Source organism: Nasonia vitripennis, chromosome 1 (genome assembly GCF_009193385.2).
Source record: "Nasonia vitripennis strain AsymCx chromosome 1, Nvit_psr_1.1, whole genome shotgun sequence".
Lineage (NCBI taxonomy): Eukaryota > Metazoa > Arthropoda > Insecta > Hymenoptera > Pteromalidae > Nasonia > Nasonia vitripennis.
Genome location: NC_045757.1, coordinates 11,859,096 through 11,879,374, shown reverse-complemented (window position 1 = coordinate 11,879,374; position 20,279 = coordinate 11,859,096). Strand labels below are relative to the sequence as shown.

The window sequence follows — 20,279 nt, the reverse complement described above, 5'->3', positions numbered from 1 at the left end:
GCAGTGCAAATTTTTCGCTGTTCCACCGCTGACGAAATAAATAGGATACGGTAGTTGTATCAAGTACAGCGTGTATTCGACAATCATTAGTAAATATTGTCGCTATGTTTAAAAAAATGAAAGTATGCATTTGTATACAGTACGAGTTTACTTTTGTGCAGAATCACAGCCCCTCGAATGGGCGAACGAACATTAATATGTACGAGGATAGAAGGACAATCCAATCAATTCCTTTATCATAGACTTTGGAAATGTTGAATCGATTATCGTAGTCTTTTCAATCTTTCTATTTTTGTTTTATTGGGTTCGGCGAAAGGGTCGAGAGCTCGGTCACAAGCAGGGATCATCGCGTTTTTGTCTGTTGTGTCCTCCTCAAATAGAAATACAAAAAAAATGCATTGCAATGCCGTATAATGAACGTTTCAAGCAACAACCTCGACTCCCCGTTGTGAAATCCTTCATTGAAAATGCCACTCTCGATGTGTGATTACGAATCATTGAAACGTTTACAAACATAACTGATAAATTATGAAGATTTCAAATGTTTACAACAATGAGATTCGATTTAATTTATCACAATCCGCTTCAACGATTAATAATTCATCGATTCGATTCCAATGAAAACTTCCAAATACAGGTATATAAAGCGACCGTAGAAAAGAAACGTTTTTACTTACTCATTTTCGTCGTTCTATATGCAAATATCGCATATACCTATATTACTAGATATCTTGATTTATTTTTTTTTATTTCACCTAGCAAGCGGTAACAAGGTTTCTCTCGAATGTTCAGAACAACGAAGAAACCACGCTTATAAATGTTTTTTTTATCGAGGTAATCGTCTCGTTCTCTTTCTTAAATATTCTTGCACGTCTTGGGATTGAATCAGCGATATTTCGTCACTTTTTTTACGTGTTTAACAGTAAAATAGAACTTTATACGAACTTGACACAAGTCGACGATCACCAATCAAGTGTTGAAATTTATTATGATTTACTATTTTGTTTATCTAAAATCAATGTGTAAAAACGCTAACAATTCATAAACTGACAAAACAAAATATAAGTCAGATATTTTATTACTGTTTTTTAACTATCGATTATAATCAAAAATAATGATTTTCATTTTCCCGAATAGCTAGTATTTGGGATTCGATCGTTTTGAGTGTAACCAACAATGGTATGGTAAACATTATTTCAAGTCCATATAATTCGCTTATGATAAAAATCAAAACTATTTATTACGTCTCCATCACTAACAATTGTACAAAATTGTATAAAGTTGCGTTTCACCATTTTCACGCCGTAAAAACATGAAAACCATTATCGAAATTCACTTTGTTCGCACCACAGACTAATTTACAAAAGTTTACAAGTTCGAGCAAGAAGCAGCGAAGTACGAGTTCGATACGTACGAATAATCTTTTGGAAAAAGAAAATAAACAGAGAGCACTCTCTTTTCTCTTCGAATAGCTCTAGTTTCTAGGACGAACACCAAAGCTTAATGATTTTCTTGTTATCAACTATTATTATTACATTTTTTTTCTTATAATCCATTTTTGTTGATGAACACATTCGGACCAAGCGATAAATCGGTCTGTCTCTCACACATGCACATATGCACTCGCGCACATAACTCTTTTTTCTCACGCCCGATGCTGTTTTCTTTTTTGTTTCAACAAGCAGAGAATTAATAAACACACGCACAACGAGAAAATTACGCACACTTATAATATTTATAATGTATATTTATAACTAGCGCACGAAACTGGACGCACTCGGACAGGCACTCGCAGTTATAAACGTATTAAAAGTAGATGACAATTAAAAAGAAAGGTAGCAATGTATGAAGAATGTACACGTCGTGCGAGGCAGGAGAGTGTGGCCGATTCTTTGCTTCTTGTTTCAGCAAGATGATTTCTCAGACTTTTCAAAGATCGGTTGGCTTTCTTATATAGTTAATGGCTACAATTAGTGATAACAACGTTTCTAATGGATTCGACGAGCTGAGAAAAGTATAATCAGTCGTCCAATCGAATAATAAAGATATCTGGTTTTTACAGTTTTTTAACAAAAAATAATTTTCAATTTTACTCTCTTTCTCACATTTTCTGACCAACTGAAATTATTGTTTTACGGTCAATTTACAATGTATAATTGAAAGGTATTTAAAGTTTAACAAAGGATCAACATGCTTTTTCTTGTAAATATATTCTTTCAACATGCAAAAGTAGTCTTAGATTTGTACATTAAGGATGTACAAATCATTCGCTCAGAAATTTTTGTTCGTAGCAATATCAAATAAACTTTCTTCTTTCGCACAGCTCCTATGTACAGTTTGATAATTTCCGACATTTCAAGATCCCACATGCAAAAAAAAATGAACATCGATTAAGTACACGTGCGTATACTCTCCAACAAAACTAGCTTAGACATTCTCTCTTGGATCATCAGACGCAATGATAATTTTGCAAATCACATAATTTTGTTCATCGACTCTCTCGTCACATTTTTCGTCGTTCGAACGGTCGTAGCAGCACAAACTCTATAGCACTAGCTCTACGGACACGTCCAAAGCGACGTCCCGCCAGTCCGCGAGAACCTTCCACACTCTCGCGTAGCCTCGGCGCGTTGAAAAATTAACGCCTAAATATACAATAATGATAATAATATAATAATAATAAAAACAAAAAAAAATTAAAATAAAATAGTGTAGAACCGCATAATAATAATAATATTATAATAATAATAGTAATAAGAGTTAAAACGGAAAAGAAGTAGAAGAAGGTAGACACGAAACTTGTGTGAGGGAAACGAACAAGTATACAGTAGCAGTAGTAGCAGTAGTAGTAGTAGTAGTAGTAGTAGTACAGAGTTCTTTCTTTCTTTCATTCCTCTCGCTCTCTACTACGTCGTTACAACCGGCTGCAACAATAGCGAGCCAGCCGGAGGCAGCATCCCTCTACGTGTGCATCTGTCTGTAAAAGCCCTCGGAGTATATCAGCACGTCGTACACGCACACAAACATAGACGTCGTTCCCGCTCTACATGGAGCGATCTTTGGAGCGACGTGGCGTCGCGATAAATCAGACGAGAGTCGCCGATCAGGATGACTTTGCTGCCAGGACAAGCCTCTGTTGCCTGGCGCTGCTCGTCGTCGTCGTCGTCGTCGTGCCGCTGACGCGTCTGCGCTTGCCACGTCGCCTGCTGAGCTGCTGCTGCTGCTGCTGCTGCCCCTGAGATTAGGCGAGCTTCTTGTCGCTGGCGTTGTTGTTGGCCACGTAGCCGTTATTGGTGCCATTGCTATAGCAGCTGTTGTACTCCTTGTTGTAGATCGTCGCGTAGGACGAGACGCCGTTCTGCTTATGCCTGCTCGTCGTCTGGTTGTCCTCGTTGAGGACGGGCATGCAGGCGCCGGGGTTGTTGCCGCGGCTGCTGATCGCGCGCCTCGGGCTCTTGCCGCCCGTGTACTTGGCCTTGTAGAAGTCGGAGAAGAGGCCGAGGAAGAGCAGGCCGTGAAGTCCGATCCAGATCATGAAGCTGCGCGGGTAGTCGCACTCGGTGAACAGCAGCTGGAACTGGTGCGACATTATCAGGACGAACTGGACCTGTTGGATCGAAGGAGATGCACATGGTTAGCATAATTTTCATCGTATGTCCGGTAATGCGTGTACTTGATAGAGAATCAAGGATATTACCATTTGGAAGGTGGTGAGGTACTTCTTCCACCAGATGTACTTCTGGTACTCGGGTCCCATGGCGGCGATCATGTAGTAGAAGTACATGACGATGTGCACGAATGTGTTGAGCAGCGCGAAGAAGGTCGAGTGGCCGCCGGGGGCGAATTTCAGGCCCATCCACACGGAGAACGGCATGATTCCATGATGAATCACGTGGAGCGTCGAGACGTGCTGGCTCTTCTTACGGAGGATGAAGAAGAGCTGTGGATTTGATTAAACTCGTTAGTCAAAGTGCTCTCGTACTCTCTCGTGTATACTCGTGCGTCAAAAGCGTCAAAGTGCTTTTAATTGATACAAAAAGGAAAATAAATTCAACGCCCACAATTTCGCGACTCGAAACGCCAGATAAATCGAGCCAAGTGCAGATACGGGGTGGGTTTAAAAATAGACGCGACGACGTTATCTCCTGCGTCGTCAATTGAATTTTTCTCGGTCTCTCTCGCGGCGGCGGCGGCGGCGATTTCGCATTTTACTATACGCGGCTAACTGCATTTGGACTGACGCCGGCGATGTCTTAGGTAACGGCGTCGACCTTGAGATTTTTTGTTTAGCATCAATTCAAGAGTGCCGTTCTCGAGTCTCTCTCTCAACGTGAGCTGCCGAGCAAATCGAATCACTTTAACCTCTCTCTCTCTCTCTCTCTCTCTCTCTCTCTCCGCTGTACTGCACGTCGACCTGCGCGTTACGTAATTTTTCGCGAATAAAGGTGCGACTCCGTTGAAAAATCGCCACATCGCAAGGTGAATGTCTCTAACGATCTGTCGTGGCTACTCGTCCTTCCACACGTTGCGCAGTTCGAGGATTTGAGGTGATGCAAACAGAGAGAGAGAGAGAGAGAGAGAGAGAGAGAGAGAGAGAGAGAGAGAGAGAGAGAGAGAGAGAACGGGAACCCATTATCCCTCGATCGTTATAACATTCCCGAATCCTCCGACAGTCAGCGTGTGAGACGTCGTACATTATACAGCAAAGAAGAAGGAACGCGCGAGCAACGGATTCGCGGTCAGGGTGAACCGTAAGTCTCGGGTGCAACAGGTGCAGCGCGAACGAAACAGGAGAAAGAGGAGAAACGCGCACGCGTGCACGAGTGCGGCTATAAGTATATGCGCCGAGTCATCCGAGACGATTGATGAGGGGGGACACGACTCGGTATTTGAAAAATTGCGCGGACGAGAAAGAAGTGGCGTTTTTTAATACAGGAGAAACAAACTGCGCTCGAAATTACATAAAACGCTCTACGCGCGTATACGAGAAACCAGAAAAACCAGCTTCACTCTGTCTACTATCGTCGTCGTTATGTAAGCCGGCCTAAGCGCAGCTATCCCGCGAACACTTGCAGCCCGCTTATAATACGTTGGAATAAGTGCAGCGGATAAAGAGAAAGAGAGCAAACAGTGTGCATATAATAATGATGATCGACTTACCGTATCGAAGAACTCGGTGAACTTACTGAAGTAGTACCACCAGCAGGTCGCGGCCATGCGAATCGCCAGGGTATTGTTCGAGTAATCGACCGGCTGACAACGGAAGCTGTAGCCCCTCGCCCAGCCGCTCATCAAATACTGAAACATGCAAGACGTTTGATTAGTTGCCTGATTCGATTATACACCTGTACGTGTCGTGGCCTGTGTATCTGTGCTTGCTTCTGCAATAAGATATTGATCGACTGTGTGTGTTTGTAGTGAGCTTTATTTTATCCTCTATCTCGTTCTTTGGGATCATTGATTCGAGCGCGGATGAGGCGTGCATTATTTCGCAGCGCCTGGACAGTTGCTGCGTGTTTGCTTTGTGTTCGCCTTCAGTTTTCGAGGAAATATAAAGTGAGAGGAATAGCGCGCTCGAATATCGGCTAATTCAGGTTAATTTATTGAGGAACCCGCACACGCAGCCCGAGGAGGAATTTTCAAGGAAATGGAGTCTATCAGCAAACAGGTGCAATTTTTCCATTTGCCCGCGCTTAATTGCGCGGCGTCGTTATACTCGATAAATTTGCCGTTGATGATAATCTTAAGCAGGAAAATTGCTGGACAAACATAATACGCGCGCACGTGTGCGCTAGGCCTACGAGCCTTGAATTTTTTCCTCAGCAAATAACTCTCTATACAATAGATCCCCTTGTTCGGAGGAACATCAAACGACTGACCCGCAGAATTCAAATTTCTGTCGTTTACCCGCGAGAAGCCAGCAGCTATCGCTGCTGCGCAGTAGGAGAGACTTTATTGTCCGTAAACTCTCGGAGTGTAGTTTGCGCGAGTGAATATGCGAAGAGAGACGCTGCTGCGACGAAGGACTTTCGAAGAAAAGACGCGAGTAATATGAATTCCTATACTCATCCTTGAGCACATATTCCGCTTTTGGGAATCGCGGCGGTTCTAATACAGACGCGTTGCGAAATCTCCGAGAGGTGTGAGGATGGTAAAAGATCGGATATCCCCAACTACATCCTCGTCGCGTGTGTGAATCGACTGTCTGTACTTGGAAATGATGCTGGTTACACTTATAACACGCTCTAATAATAAATCACCTTGTAACGCAATCTGAAAATTTCTCAATTTTCCCGGTCGTCGCCGGGAGAGAAGATAACTCGTCGCGAGCTTTTTTTCTCTCTTTCGCACACAGCACGTACACGTTTTAGTGCACAGGCGCTCGTTTCGTCCGAGTCATCGCTCGCGCATAACGCGAGAGGCATTCCCGAGACGTGCGTCTCGATGCCCCCGCTGCATTCCTCTCTCGGCGAATTTGAATTTGAAATTGGCGCGCGCACGCGCGCACTTAGCACCTCATGGAAAATTCGCGCGTGATTTGCAGTGGCTCGTGCGTAAATTTAAATCGTATTTTTCGTTCCGTCGACTCATCTGGAATTTCACCACACATGCTCGCGTATAGCTTCAGTGTAAGAGAGCAATTAACAAACTCAGAGAAAATATAACGAACATTTGATCTCGGCTGAAGTTTCGCGCTGCGGTTGTGAAGCGCGCATATACTACACAGAGAGCGCGCCGAATTTCGAGGATGATACTGCACACAATGGCAGTGCAGTATATCCTATTTCACTCGACTTCGAGTTTCGACTGCAACTTTCCTCGCGTATTCGCGACGCTGTTCACAGTTATATCGCGCACATGTGTTCGAAGTGCCTTTTCGAGCAAGTTACACAAAACCCCCTCAGCTTACGCGGTAAATCTGTTGAAAAGAAAAGTGCTTCGCGATCGATAACCATCCACGCCCAATCGAAACGATCAAAGCAGCAGAGCCGCCGTCTAACGATCCCTGTTACGATAGCTTCCGTCAGCACAGTATACAACAGCTCATCGCCGGCACACTTTCCATCCCCTCGCGACTACAGAGGCAGAAAGAAAAACAGGCAAAGCTCCCGCCTTATTTTAAACTGGCTCTCATCCTCTTTCTCTCTGTGCATTAAAGCTCAAGCGAGAGCTTCGCCGCTGCGCGAGGAGGAGAAGAAGCACACGGTTATCGAGAATCAATATCGTTCCGCGTGGCAACTCGCTCTCTTTCTCTCCTATTCTCCCTGATATTATATATCCACTGTGTACAAGCTACTACGACGCTCTAATTGCGTGCGTGTCTCCTTATAGCCATCGAACACTCGCACGAAGGAGGAGATTAAAAAAGCCGATGCGAATCAAAAATTGCTCATTTTTCTTCACAGCCGTTAATTTACTCAAACATATACCCGTCAGAGCTGCAGTGTGCAGCTCCTAAATTTCAACTCTTCGCACGATGATTCGCGCGAAACTTACACTCGCTGAAAAGTTTCACGGCTCGCTGTGTATTGCATTTAGCCGTACAGCGTATAGCCGGTCTCAAAAGCCACTCCTGCGCATGCAGCGTATGTACTCCTTAATTGCCGCGCGCGCATGCACTCATTTACTCGGCTCGCGCGCAACTTCCAAACGAGATAACACGCGTGGCGAATAGCTTCGCGCAGCCGTTTTAAACTCGCGCTAGGATAAAAATACATTATATTCATAGGTAAAAGCCCACGCAAGCTCGCACGCAACGCATTATGCGCATATACATACGTATTGTACGTATTGTATTGTACATCGCAGCTCGTGCGACACGCGATGATCCGCGTCCGATATGACTCACGCGTAGAACGTACAAAATTGAAAGCTCGTTCACGAACTAGACGTACGACGTGGCGAAACGAAATTCGGAGAAAGCGCGACGACGACCTTGAGAAAAGTAGGTTGTCGGTGTGTTTTATCTGCGCTGTATATCTAAGAATGAGTGAAGGAGACGGAATAAGAAAACGCGCGATAAGGTTATATTTCTGGAGCGATTCCGTGCGTGAGTATATCGCGTACACTCTATACTTCAACGTAATACAGCGGCGATGCTAGATGCTGATTTACCCCCCGAGAGTATACAGGTGTGCGCGCGTGTTAGTTTAAAAATGGCCGGGAAAACCAGAATAAATCTCTCGTGCGCTTGTTCCGAGAATCGTTCGATTTCACTTCCCTTCGATCGCGCCTGTGTACGATACACGTATAATACGCAAGTTCTTCGGTTCGCTGATGCTGCAGCGGGTGACTAACATTTAATTATATAAAACTTTGGCAAGTCGTTGCGCAAGTCGCTGCGAAGTTCGTTATGATTTTCCCCAAATATAAGTCTAGCGCATACTCTATTGTTCGTTATACGCTGTATACATGTGGATACTCTTATAAACGCGTAATTATTTATAAGACGATGCAAATCGAAGTGGCATTTCACCGGCTTTCGCAACCGAATTATATTCCGCGCTGGGAAATCAAGCTAATTCGCGCTAATGAATAAAACGTAAGCGTATATAACGCACGGCTGTTTGCGCAACGAGTGTATATATTTGGTGTACACGCACTTTTCACCGCGACGTAACACCTATCGCCTGCTTTTATCAGTGAGTACACCTATAACATAATAAGCGCGACGGATATATAGTCGAAGAAAAAAAACCGATCGATATAACGTACAGACGGTAGGTATATAGTAAAACAAAGGACAGATGCGCGGGCAAACGGCCTAATTTATCAAACTTTCGCGTGCGGCCCTGCTGCTCGGGTTACATTCACCCCGCCTAATTCGAGCGTCGTGCGCGCGCGGCTAAGTTGGCATCGTCGCCGCGAAATTTCTCCGATATACAGCTATATACAGCGAGCGAAATTAGCGGCAAACTCGATTCAGGGGTTGCCTCGCGCTGGCCATTGCACTGCATTGATGCGACGAAACCGCACGCGAGCGATCGAAACAATAAGCTGCTGCTCTGTACAAGGTAATGCGTATGTATTATATCTGTGATTATTGCGTTTGCGAGATTAAATCGGTCTCGACGAAACGATTCCTCTTGCTTCGTTGTAAATAAAAAGCGAATAACTCGACTACCACACGCTGCGCATGTTATTTTCCATTTCGTGCAAACAGACGAGAGCTATAGATTTGTATACATAGTATCGAATCAAAGCAAACCGCCGACAGAGAAAGCCTTATCGATGCAAGAGAGAGAGAGAGAGAGAGAGAGAGAGAGAGAAAAAAATCCAGCACCGTGTTTGATAAAAATATCGATATATATATAACTCTGCACACACCAAATTCAAAGGCTATAACGACGCACTTCCGGCTCTTTTTCCTTCTCGCATACGCACACACATTGTGTTTTCTCGGCGCTCGTATTCTACTTCTTCGCAATACCAATCGATATAGCTCCATCTCGCTCTGGCGCTGCTCCGTTACGGATTTCATTTAAATTCAATTAACCGAGAGATGGGCCGCCGCCGTCGACGCTGCCGTCGGCGCATGAAAGTGTCAGCGACTCTACTGGCGCGCCGCACCTGCGCGGCAACACGTATATACGTATACACACACGTACGCGTACGAGAGCGCGTGGGTGAAAAGGCCGAGGGCCGGTAATGAAGTTCCTGCGAGAGAGACCGAGCGGATGGCCTGGCACACATATAGGTATATATGTGGATGCCTTTCTTTTTTGCTTTGTTTTTTTTCTTTCAAGGGGAACAATTCTTCCTTTTTCACTCTCATCGTATACCGCGGCCTAGATTACGCTGAATCGAGAATTCGATGTGCGCAAGCCCTCGAGATCCCGACGCTCTTCCGATGCAGTCGACTGTCATCCATCTCCGTCAAAAGTTTCCGCGAAAATTAAATAATTCAAGCTCTCGCAACAGCAGAGTAAACTCAACGGTGTATACAGTGTAGCGTGTGTTCACACGCTTTATCAACGCAGCCGTCCGTTAGCGTATGCGTACTTATACATATATGGCCATGTACATGATTCACGAGGCGATAATGAACGGTGACGGTAAACCACGCCATCGGGCAGATTTTGGCGCCGATAACCGCTAATCCTACCTCCCCGTCTCTCTCTCTCTCTCTCTCTCTCTCTCTCTCTCTCTCTCTCTCTCTCTCTCTCTCTCTCTCTCTCTCTCTACCTAGTCTCTGCGTACATCCATTCAATCAACGCACGTGCGTGTCCCTCTCTCTCTCTCTCTCTCTCTCTCCGTCTGTCCCGTAGCTCGTTTGTACGCACGAATGAAAACTGAAGATAGCCGCGCGTAGCCTAGTATATGCATGTGTTTTTTGCAAGTATAAACAAATAAAAAACGATCACGCGCTGAAAATTCCACCTAAAATCCGATCGGAGCGAAAAGGTGAGAACGGCCAGGAATCATCGTCGTCGTCGTAGTCGTCGCTGCGCTGCTGTATACATAACTGTATACGCGTGTTGCGGCGAGCGCACTGCGCAGACGAAATACTAATCGTGCGCCGAATGCGCGTCGGCATTCCGCTAAATACCTCGCGTTCGGATTATGGGTCAGCAAGCGGCTCGTCAGCGAAAATTACGCGCTCGAAGCTCTTTTTTTTCGGTTCCTTCCTGTCGAGCCTCCTCCTCTTTTGCGCTCGTTGAGCAGCTCCCTCTCTGGCTTAAAACGCTTTGCCGGTAATGTAAAATTTAATTTTTCCGTTTTCATAGTTCGATGATTTTGCACGGGCATTTGGATGAAAAAAAAAATCGAGGAAATTTTATTAGCGAGGCGGACGCCGCGGCGGAACTATACACAGCCGCGATGCAACGATCACGATGCAAATTTTGAATCGCTTCCAATTTTCCGATGTTTGCGCCACGTTTCTGAATCACACTCGTAAAAGCATTTGTTCTACGCACTATTCGTACTATATCCGATGCGGGAGCGATTGAAAAAAAAGTATAAGATTCGACGTACGCGAGTCGATCAATTAACGCCACAGGCTTGCCATAAACTCGTCGTAAAACACCTCGTTCGCGTCAATGCCTCGCATATGTTTACACAACAACGTCGGTCTAAGCTTATTGACTCTCGAATCTTTTTCCAACGCCAAAGTTCCAAGTTGAAAATATAACACACGATTCGAATTATCCAGGCTGCAGCGGGTTTTATTGGAGCGATATTGCGGTCGTGTCAATTTCACATTCTTGCGGTTCGACAATGGACTGCCTGCTGTCACTGCGGCCGGCATTGAACAGGCCAAAAGCGGAGACGAGCCGCGGCTATTCCGCGGCTATTCCGCGTCTATAAGCCTCTGTTACAAACGCATGAAAAACGTTTTTTATTATAGAAGGGAGAGGATGTCGACACGCGACAAAGTTTGCGCTGGGTGAGATTTTTTTGCGCCGTGAGAAAAAAAAACAGTCAAGGTGAATTCGACGGTTATCCGTTTTTTCAGACGTCAGGTGTATCTTGAGCAACGCAACGCATAATCGAGTGCGTTTGTGCACAGCTAATATCTTATCACAAACAGAGCGTATCGAGAGTGTGGCTGATAATTTTCTCAACTTCGAAATTGTCGTCGGGGGATAAAAACACATACTGGGGCTCACACCGATATGGTTGTACGAGATTATTGATCGATTTGTAACCAGGGCAACCTTCATCGTGTATTTGTTTATATGTACGAGACCAAAGGGACCTCGAGCCTTCCACTCGAGTGTATACAGGTGAGGTGTAGGTGACGAACGAGTTCGAAACGAAACCTGTAATAATAACCGATTGAATAAAGTCATCGGGTTTTCGAAAACCTCGAATGGCTCGGAAACACGCGAATTCGAACGGCGATGCGGAAGGCGATACGAAGAACGTGTATTGATCGGGAAAGTATATATTCGCGTCTTGTTGGTCGCGACTGTTACTACTTACACCGATGTTTAGTGAACGAGAGACCTAAATTTTTCGTGACTATAAGGTGATGCATATTTTAAGACGATCGAAGCTATCGGAGAATCGACATCGATCAAAGGGAATGATGCAAGCTGTGCGTCAAGATCTCATTGTCAATTGAAATATTGAGTTCAAAAGCAGTATTGTAACATCGAAACGGTACGATGTTTTATTCCTATCGTCGAGAGTCACGATGTAGATACGAATTCAAAAGATGGCTATAAATCGACCATTAAGAAATCAAACATCATTCCGATGAAAACTTGTTAGCGCGGTTGCGCATTTAAAATACTTTTTTTCGTATCATCCAAACGGCTTTCACTTTAGACACCCTGTTAATTGCAAAAATCGTGCGACGACTGGCTCATAATTATTCAGATTGATAACTTCACAAACACGAAAAAAACTGGATACCCGCGCGTACGGGGCAAAAAATTAGCGAGGAATTCTGGAGTTCTTTTAATGCAAGCGATTAATGCTTGTAAGAATTGCAAGAATTCAGCTTTCAAACAGCGGATGCATTAGTAAAGACATTGGACGTTGGATAGTTGCCAATTGAAAAATAAAATCAATATCAAAACGTTGAATTATTGGCGCCATTCGAACCGAATCCTATGAAAGTGGTAGTATAGAAAGGCAGTTTGGGCTTTGCGAGTCACATGGATACATCATTAATAACGTCGTCACCCTAAAGCAACTGAATAGATACGGCTTCCATATCTCATCGAGAATCAAGATATTATACAGCATCATCAGGTCAAGCCTCAATAAAGCAGATCACGCGTATCTTTGATGCTTCATTAGCAACCAAATCAGCAATAGCAAATGTCCAATAGCTTAGAACTGCGCATGACGTGATCCGCTAGCTCGATCGGATACACACACACACACACACACACACACACACACACAGGGTTGTATACCTGAGGAGAGACACTTACCTCGTAGAATATCCACGTGGAGAAGATGGTCTGCGCGAGGTTGTAGAATATAAGGATACTACGCAAGTTGAAGGGTTTGCGGTTCTCCATAATCCTCGGGCCGAGAACTTTGCTGAAGTACGCGTAGCTCAGGCAGATGGCTATCGTTGGGAACGGCGAGCTCATCATTGGCCATTCGCGCACTCGGGGATCTGTGGACAGTTGGAAAATCGAATCCGTTAGATTTTTATGGAGCAGTAAATAAAAATAGTCTTATATTAAAATTAAGAGAGTAATATATATATATATATATATATAATCTGGCGCAGAAAAGGCCTTGATGCAGCGTCTGTTTTTTTTTATGGCGCATAAATATCAGCGATTCTCGATGCAGCGATTATTATCTAAGAGCTATCGTAAAAATATTCCGTTATAATTACACTTCATGATATACTCCTTATCAGAAGTTATATTTGAATGCAGTAGATCGTTGTTTAAATTATCGCGTCAACATTTTCAAGACGCTATCTAAAATTAAAAAATATAATATACAGGTCCTGAAATCTCCCAATCTTACACAATAGTCCTCGACAAAAGGCATTCCTCTTACAATGCTCTCTCCCTGCAGTCCCATCGCCTCAACCCAAATCTCTATACCTCTTCAAACCTCGCCCAACTTCCTAAATCTCCTCTGACCCACAAAAAAAAAGAAGAAGAAGAACAAGAGGCGAAAAATGAAGAAAGCCACGTTGTCCTCCGACAGGGCGCTTAATTGAGCGCCAACGAACCGAAGCAAGAAGGACGTTTAAAGGCGAGAAATTCGCCTCCGGACTGACTGCACTGCACACACCCATACACACGCTTTTTTCACCTAGTGCCAGCGCGCGCACACAATGGCGTAATTAGGAAAAACGAACAATGGCCAATCCAGCAGTTGCGCTGCGCGTTCGCCGGGCATTGAAAGAGGGGGTAGAGGCGAAAAAAGTTCGCTGACCATCGGTAGCACACAGCTCGGAGCGCGGTGGCAGCTGAAAAGTTTTTCGGCGGGGCTTCGTCGATTTTACCCGGAGGAAGAATTGAATGATTGGTCGAGCTGCGATTGTTGAGCTGTTGCTGCGATTGAAGTCCTGTATACGCAGCTTTGTGGGGAATATTGCTTTTTCTAGACTGCAGACAACAAAATCGAAAGAGTCTAGACATCTCTTATTCAAGCGATACAATAGATAAATCAAACAGGACAATATTTAAAATCGATAAAAAGAGTCCCAGACTCATCAAACTCGTTATCGGAGTCTGTCTCGAGGCGGTTATATAGAGGAAAACTCGCACATTAAAGACACACGCCGGCGTTAGAGTCGGCTCGCTCGCGTGTAAGAACGAAGATTAGGGGCGAAAGTACTTGGCTCTCGTGTCTATCTTCCGGTCGCGGGAGCGATTCTTCGGGCTGTCGCGCGGATCTCAAAGCCGCGCTGTGAAGCCCTCACCGGTTTAATCGAGCGACGAATGAAAGAAGGGCGCTACACGCCAATTTTGTTTTACTGCACCCGACAGACCGACTAGTATACCGAGGAGAGATTAGTTTCGCGCGGGAAAAAAAAATAATGACCGTCGCGCAGGTTTATAAATGAACAAACTGTCAATAATCAATAAACTACGAGTGCCACCTTCCCTCGCGCATCATTAAACCGTCTCTCTCTCTGTCGGCAGATTATCAACCCTCCTGCAGCAGCACGTACGATAAGAAGCGTGTCAAGAACGCATAGCAGCACACCACGAACGACGCGTGTATACGGCATCGTGTACCGAGAGGGCATGTAAGAAAAAGCCTCTCGGGCGCGCGTCCACACCCCCGAAAAAAGGGTCAACGCGCCGTTAATCCCTATTGGAGTAGCTCGGAGAGCTGCTGAGCGAGCACTCGACGCTTTGTCGCTCATCTCTTGAACTTATGCACTCTCTGAATAGAGAAAGGGGGATACGGAAGAAAAAAGCAGCAGCAGCGGCTAAGCGCAAAAAAAAGAGAGCGAGCGAGTTATCGGGTAACCGACTAAAAATTATGTAAACGCGGCCGAGCGCGAGGTGTGTGTGGGTGCGAGACTGTATATTATACACGTTGTACACGTGTATATATATACTACTCTCGCTCGTTTGCACGCGCTCTCGCGAGAGCTAAAGGATATTACGGGATATGGCTATGGGCGGAGACGCGACGCATAGCATCTCGTGCGAGAGACCTTAATTTAAAGCGGCGCAGCAGACGGGAAGGGAAGAGCTATAGGAGAGAGAGAGAGAGAGAGAGAGAGAGAGAGAGAGAGAGAGAGTCGAGCGGGAAGAAACTCGTGTCTGTGGGGATACACATGCCGCTGTGAAGCTTCAGAAAATGTAGTGAAGCTCCTCTCTCGCTCTCTGTTGTTGATGCTTACCCTTCGGAGCTTTATAGTGCTCGCGAACTGGTTTATGAGCGAGAGGCTTTTTTGAGAGTTTATATGCTCTCGTGGGGGCGCGGTTTTCACGCGCTTTGATGAAAAGATGCATATCGACTGGTCAGTTAATTTTATCGTTTTATTGGAAGCTTTCATCTTTTTGACTTTCGAGGTATGAATTTTTTTCAGATTTTGCGTCCGAAGCTGGAGAAAAAGTAAGCAGTACTTATATACCGCCGCAATTTTTCTCCGTTTAAAAGTAGAAAGAATAAACCGTCCGCGATAAGCGTCTCTCATCTCTCAGCGCCATCTTCCTCATAACGTTTTTTCCTATTTATTCCGTCCGCCCGCTGTATAACAAAACCCAAAAGAAAAGCTCAGCAGCGCGGCGTTGCGCAATTACCCGGCGACTCTAATGCGGCGAAACTGTAGCACTACCGGAAACGCGCTCGGGCAGAAACCGGCGCAAATCAGCTGGCGACGACGAAATAAGTCTCTCTCTCTCTCTCTCTCTCTCTCTCTCTCTCTCTCTCTCTCTCTCTCTCTCTCTCTTCCTCCCAAGCCGATTAGCATAATAAAATCGCTAATGCTCCGCATAAATCGCGAGCGTGGCGGCAGCAATTTTCGCGATTAAATTTCCCTCGGCGCCTTTTAATTAGCTTTTTTTCGCGTGTACACACTGCCGAAGTGAGAGAGACAATCGGACGATTCGACGGCCGATTAATTGCCGCGGAAAGTTAGTTCCAGGGAGCGAGTTTACTTTCGAGAGCTGCCAGCCAAAGTCGAGAGGGCTTGTTCTTTTTTTTACTCCACTTCTGCTACTTGGACTTGGCGCCCTCTCAAATCTCTCGAGCTTTTTCATCTCCATAGTTATAGCGTAACTCTTGTCGGTTCGTATTAACGCTCGATAGCTTCGATTCACAGATCGATATTCGACTCTACAATAGTGTATCGACGCGCAGAGCCACGATGAATCCCTCGCTGAAACGATTTCGCGACGACGGCGCTTGCGCAAATGGTGATTCGAATTAAACATTTTTGGCGCGCTTTCGTCAGGCCTGCCAATCATGAGGCAGCGGCGCTCTTGCGTGTTCGCGCTTGGGGCACATATATAACTTTTACTGCTTATTCATTCAGCCGGTCCACACGACGACGACGCTACACAAAGCCGATACGACGCACGACTGTTATACACACACGCGCGCGCGGCGGCTCTGAAAAGAACATTTGGTAACGAGCAAACTTTGTCTTCTTTGCTGTCGTGGAATTTCGCGAGCGCTAGCCGCAGGCATTATGCGAGCGGTTCTCCGATGAAAGAGCTTTGCCATTGAAGCTCGAGCGACGAGAGGGAGGGAATAGACGTGAAACTGATATTTAGAAAGTACGCGCGGATATTGGCAGCTTTTCATACACACGCCGCTGAATCATTCTGCTGGCTGATGTGTTGTACGTGCATTGCACATTATGTACACTAAGGACTTTATGGACTGTTGGATGCGGGCGTTCAGCTCTGCGTCAGAATGCCAACCGTTTGCGGATATTCCAAACTTTGCGCGTACACCGATCGATTTCTTTTTTCAGATAATTCAATCATCCTCGTAAAGTCGATCGACGAAGAGTGACAAGCTCGTGTAACGCGTAGTCGAAAAATCACAACGACGCAGTTGTTCGCGCAGAGGAAGAGAAAGAAAAAAGTGTTACGCAGCCGCGACGACACGAGCATTTAAGCGTGTCGCAACAATGCTGACCGTTGGCAGAGCCTTATACGTTTTGCCACACCGCGAAACCGACGACGAGCTACTTTCACACGCACGAGGCTGTCGCTGCCGCCGCCGCCACTGCTTTGTGTAACGAAGAGACGAGACGCGCTAAAGGAGTCGTCGAAACGTCGCAAATCATCGTTCAATTACCACCGCGAACTTGCGACGGCGAAGGTTACGGCTGATCTTCTCTCTCATCTCTCTCGTGCAAAAGTTTGACGTGAAGGTTTCTTTCTTTTTTTTTCAAAGACCTTGAACATTTTTCATGAACTCCTTCCGAGTCTGCTTTGTATAATGTAAAAGCTTCATCATCAGCCGAAACTCTCTCGGAACTCGATTTCACTTTGAATAATAGACTCCACTAGTTATATACCTACAGAGTCTTGATTTATACATTATCGCAATAACTGACACCGCGACGCTGCCGATCTGATATCTTTATGTATTTCGCCAACGAATTTGATCAGTAAACTGAATTCCCCGCGCTATTTGTCGTCGCGCGAGTCGACCAGTAAAGTATAAAGTACTTTTCTCAATTTAAGTTTGCCACGCGGTATCTGGAGCACACTTCCTCGATATACCTATACGTTATACCCTCTTCCACCAGTTCGCTAATTAAATTGACAAAAGCCAGAGCTAATCATCGTCCCTCGAAGAGAAAGACTCCTCCCCGCGAGATTCCTTCGTGAAAAAGTATATTCTCCTCGGAAAAAAGGGAGGGAGATTAGACACTGCAGCGCGCATATTGCGCAACCGCGCGCGCATCGACCTAAGACGGACGAACTTTTACCAAGACAAACGCAATAAACGCCGCGCGCGCGCGGAGGAACGCGGAAAACTCTCTTTCTCTCTGCAGAAGAGTCTATATGAGTTTCTACCACGGCGAAGGAAAAAAAATATGGAAACTCGGCAAATGGATACGGAGATCTTGCCGCGCTTATTTTTGCGATGCTGCGAAAGTGCAAACGACAATATAAGGGCCGAGAGAGAGAGAGAGAGAGAGAGAGAGATACGCGGTGTGGACCGAGCTGCAGTGTTTGGCGAACGTCTGACGCGGACGATGATGTTTTTTTCTCGGACGTCGCAGCTACTGTTTTCATATGGTAATAATGCACTCTTCGACGCGTCGGTTCGGCAAAAACGACCGCTTCATGAATATTCACCATAATAATGATCGAATCATTCCGCGCGGCAAAAACAAGAGAGACAAATTTAATCGAGCTAATTTTACGTCGACGTGTTTCGATCGAAAAAAGGCGGAAACGTGTCGTAGTCGAACAAAAAAGCAGTTGAATCGCGGCGGAATTGCAAAATTGAATTCGCGCTAACGACATCGTCGATCGTATTTACTCCCGGCAATATTGCTATCACCGCGTACGCGCGCGAGCTTTTACGCGCTCGCGAAGATCCGAGATTAATTATACACATACACCTTTTCGCATTTACATTCGAATTATACCCGCTTATGAATTATACATCTAGCAAGCGAACAGCAGCTGCGAATGTAATGAATGTATAATTCGCGATGATTTTTTGCATCCGCGTATGAAATTGCGACGGCGCCTGGGACAAAAGTGCGCGCGACGAGACACACTGAAGAGAGTGATCCCGGAACAAGATAATTAGCGTCCGCTTCATTCGTGCCGATACACATGCGGGGAAAGACTATATAGGGTTTCTTCTCCTTCTTCCTGAATCCGCTGAGTGTGTAATCTACATTCAATTAGGCGCGTCAATTCCTCGGCTTCGTTGATGATAAAATAAGCGCTATCTGCCTCGTTGCGTCTCGGCGATTTAAAACTAGCTGGGAATTCATGCGGGTTTACGTAACAGTGAGATAAATGTGATTTCATTTTAACGATATCGCAAGCGACGTATGTTTTTTCTTACGTATATATGTATAAAGTGTATTGGCTGAGTACTTACCGGACTTATTGTCCATCATGTCCCTGTAGCCGTGGACTATCGTTGCTACCACACTCGTCATCTTGACTTATGTCTGAAACAAAAGAACGACGATGCCTTGATTATTAAACAAGTCAAAAATGTAAAGGGTGCAGGAGTAATCATCGTGACGCTTCGCACTCGGACCGTCGCTTTTAGCAAATTGGATTGATCAGTGCAGTATATGTATTATATAGGTCGAAACAAGCTCTGCTAACTGTATACACATACGCGTCAGTGATAATCTCTCGACCAGGACACACGATGCACAGCGTGTAAAGGGCGTTTAAGAGTCAGAGAAGCGTGAGTGGATAGCGGGTGATAAGAAAAAGCGCAGCGCATTGGGTAACGTGAAATTCCGAAAGTCGTATATACACGCCTGCCGCTAATTGTTTACGTAAATCGCTCATACGTACATTGGTTTTGGCAAAGAATTACGTGTACAATGTGTGCGCGTAGAAAGTTGCGCCGAGCCTTTCTCGAAATATCATGGATCTGTTTTCGTAGCGAGACGACGCGGAATGTGCGGCCATATCGCACGATTCTTCAAACGAAGCTTTCGATCCGCATATGCGCCAGGAGGTAAAAGGGTCTGAGCTTTACGGTGTACGTCTCTATCGATATAAATTACGTACCAATAAGAACAGAAAATAAAACGAGTTACAGGTCCGTAAAGCCCACGATAATACACCAACCAATTCATCCGGTCCCGATATCCAATAATTCGAGTCGATCACACACACACACACACACACACAGAGGCACATCCCCCACCCTTGCATGACCGCAGATCAAGCGACGGTCAATGTATTTTTTACCGTCCGGGCATCAGCATCGGGACACTGATGCGCGCAAACCATGTCCCGCGGGCTCGCGATAACGAGGCCGCGGTTTAATGCTGCCAGATTTTTTGCCGGGCTCGCGGAGCCTGCCATGCATGAAATTGGAGTACATGCTATCCAGGGCTGTGCGGGGGATCAGAAATATGTGCGCGATTGACGCTGTAAAGCTCAAGGAAGATTGTTTGTTTTTTTTATTCCGTTTCCAGTGCAATCAGTGCAGTTTTCTCTACAAAGTTATATCCGATAAAGCCGCATTAGATGGTTATTATCAGGTGATATGCTCAGACACTGGCCGGCGACCACTCAAATTAACCAACCGCCGAATTACAATCATGCTGCAGAGTCCGGCTCGATCGCCATGAAATTTAAAACCACTACATCCCATCACGCAATACGTCAACCCTTCGAGAGTAATTCGGCCCTTCCGACCGCGTAATTCGGCGT

At 45.4% G+C, this 20,279-nt stretch overlaps 1 protein-coding gene across 2 annotated transcripts in view; it reads right to left on the bottom strand.

Moving 5' to 3' along the window:
- Window positions 1-1,060: 1,060 nt before the first annotated feature.
- Window positions 1,061-20,279, bottom strand: part of LOC100115239 (elongation of very long chain fatty acids protein AAEL008004) — a 31,727-nt gene continuing 12,508 nt past the window's right edge. For both annotated transcript variants that reach the window (XM_001599967.6, XM_016983208.2), the window contains exons 2-6: window positions 18,976-19,048; window positions 12,891-13,081; window positions 5,161-5,298; window positions 3,698-3,940; window positions 1,061-3,607 (exon numbers count right to left, since the gene is read on the bottom strand). In XM_001599967.6, coding sequence (XP_001600017.1) covers window positions 3,242-3,607; window positions 3,698-3,940; window positions 5,161-5,298; window positions 12,891-13,081; window positions 18,976-19,036 — 999 coding nt within the window. In that variant the 5' untranslated portion in view covers window positions 19,037-19,048 and the 3' untranslated portion in view covers window positions 1,061-3,241. The remainder of the gene's footprint in view (window positions 3,608-3,697; window positions 3,941-5,160; window positions 5,299-12,890; window positions 13,082-18,975; window positions 19,049-20,279) is intronic.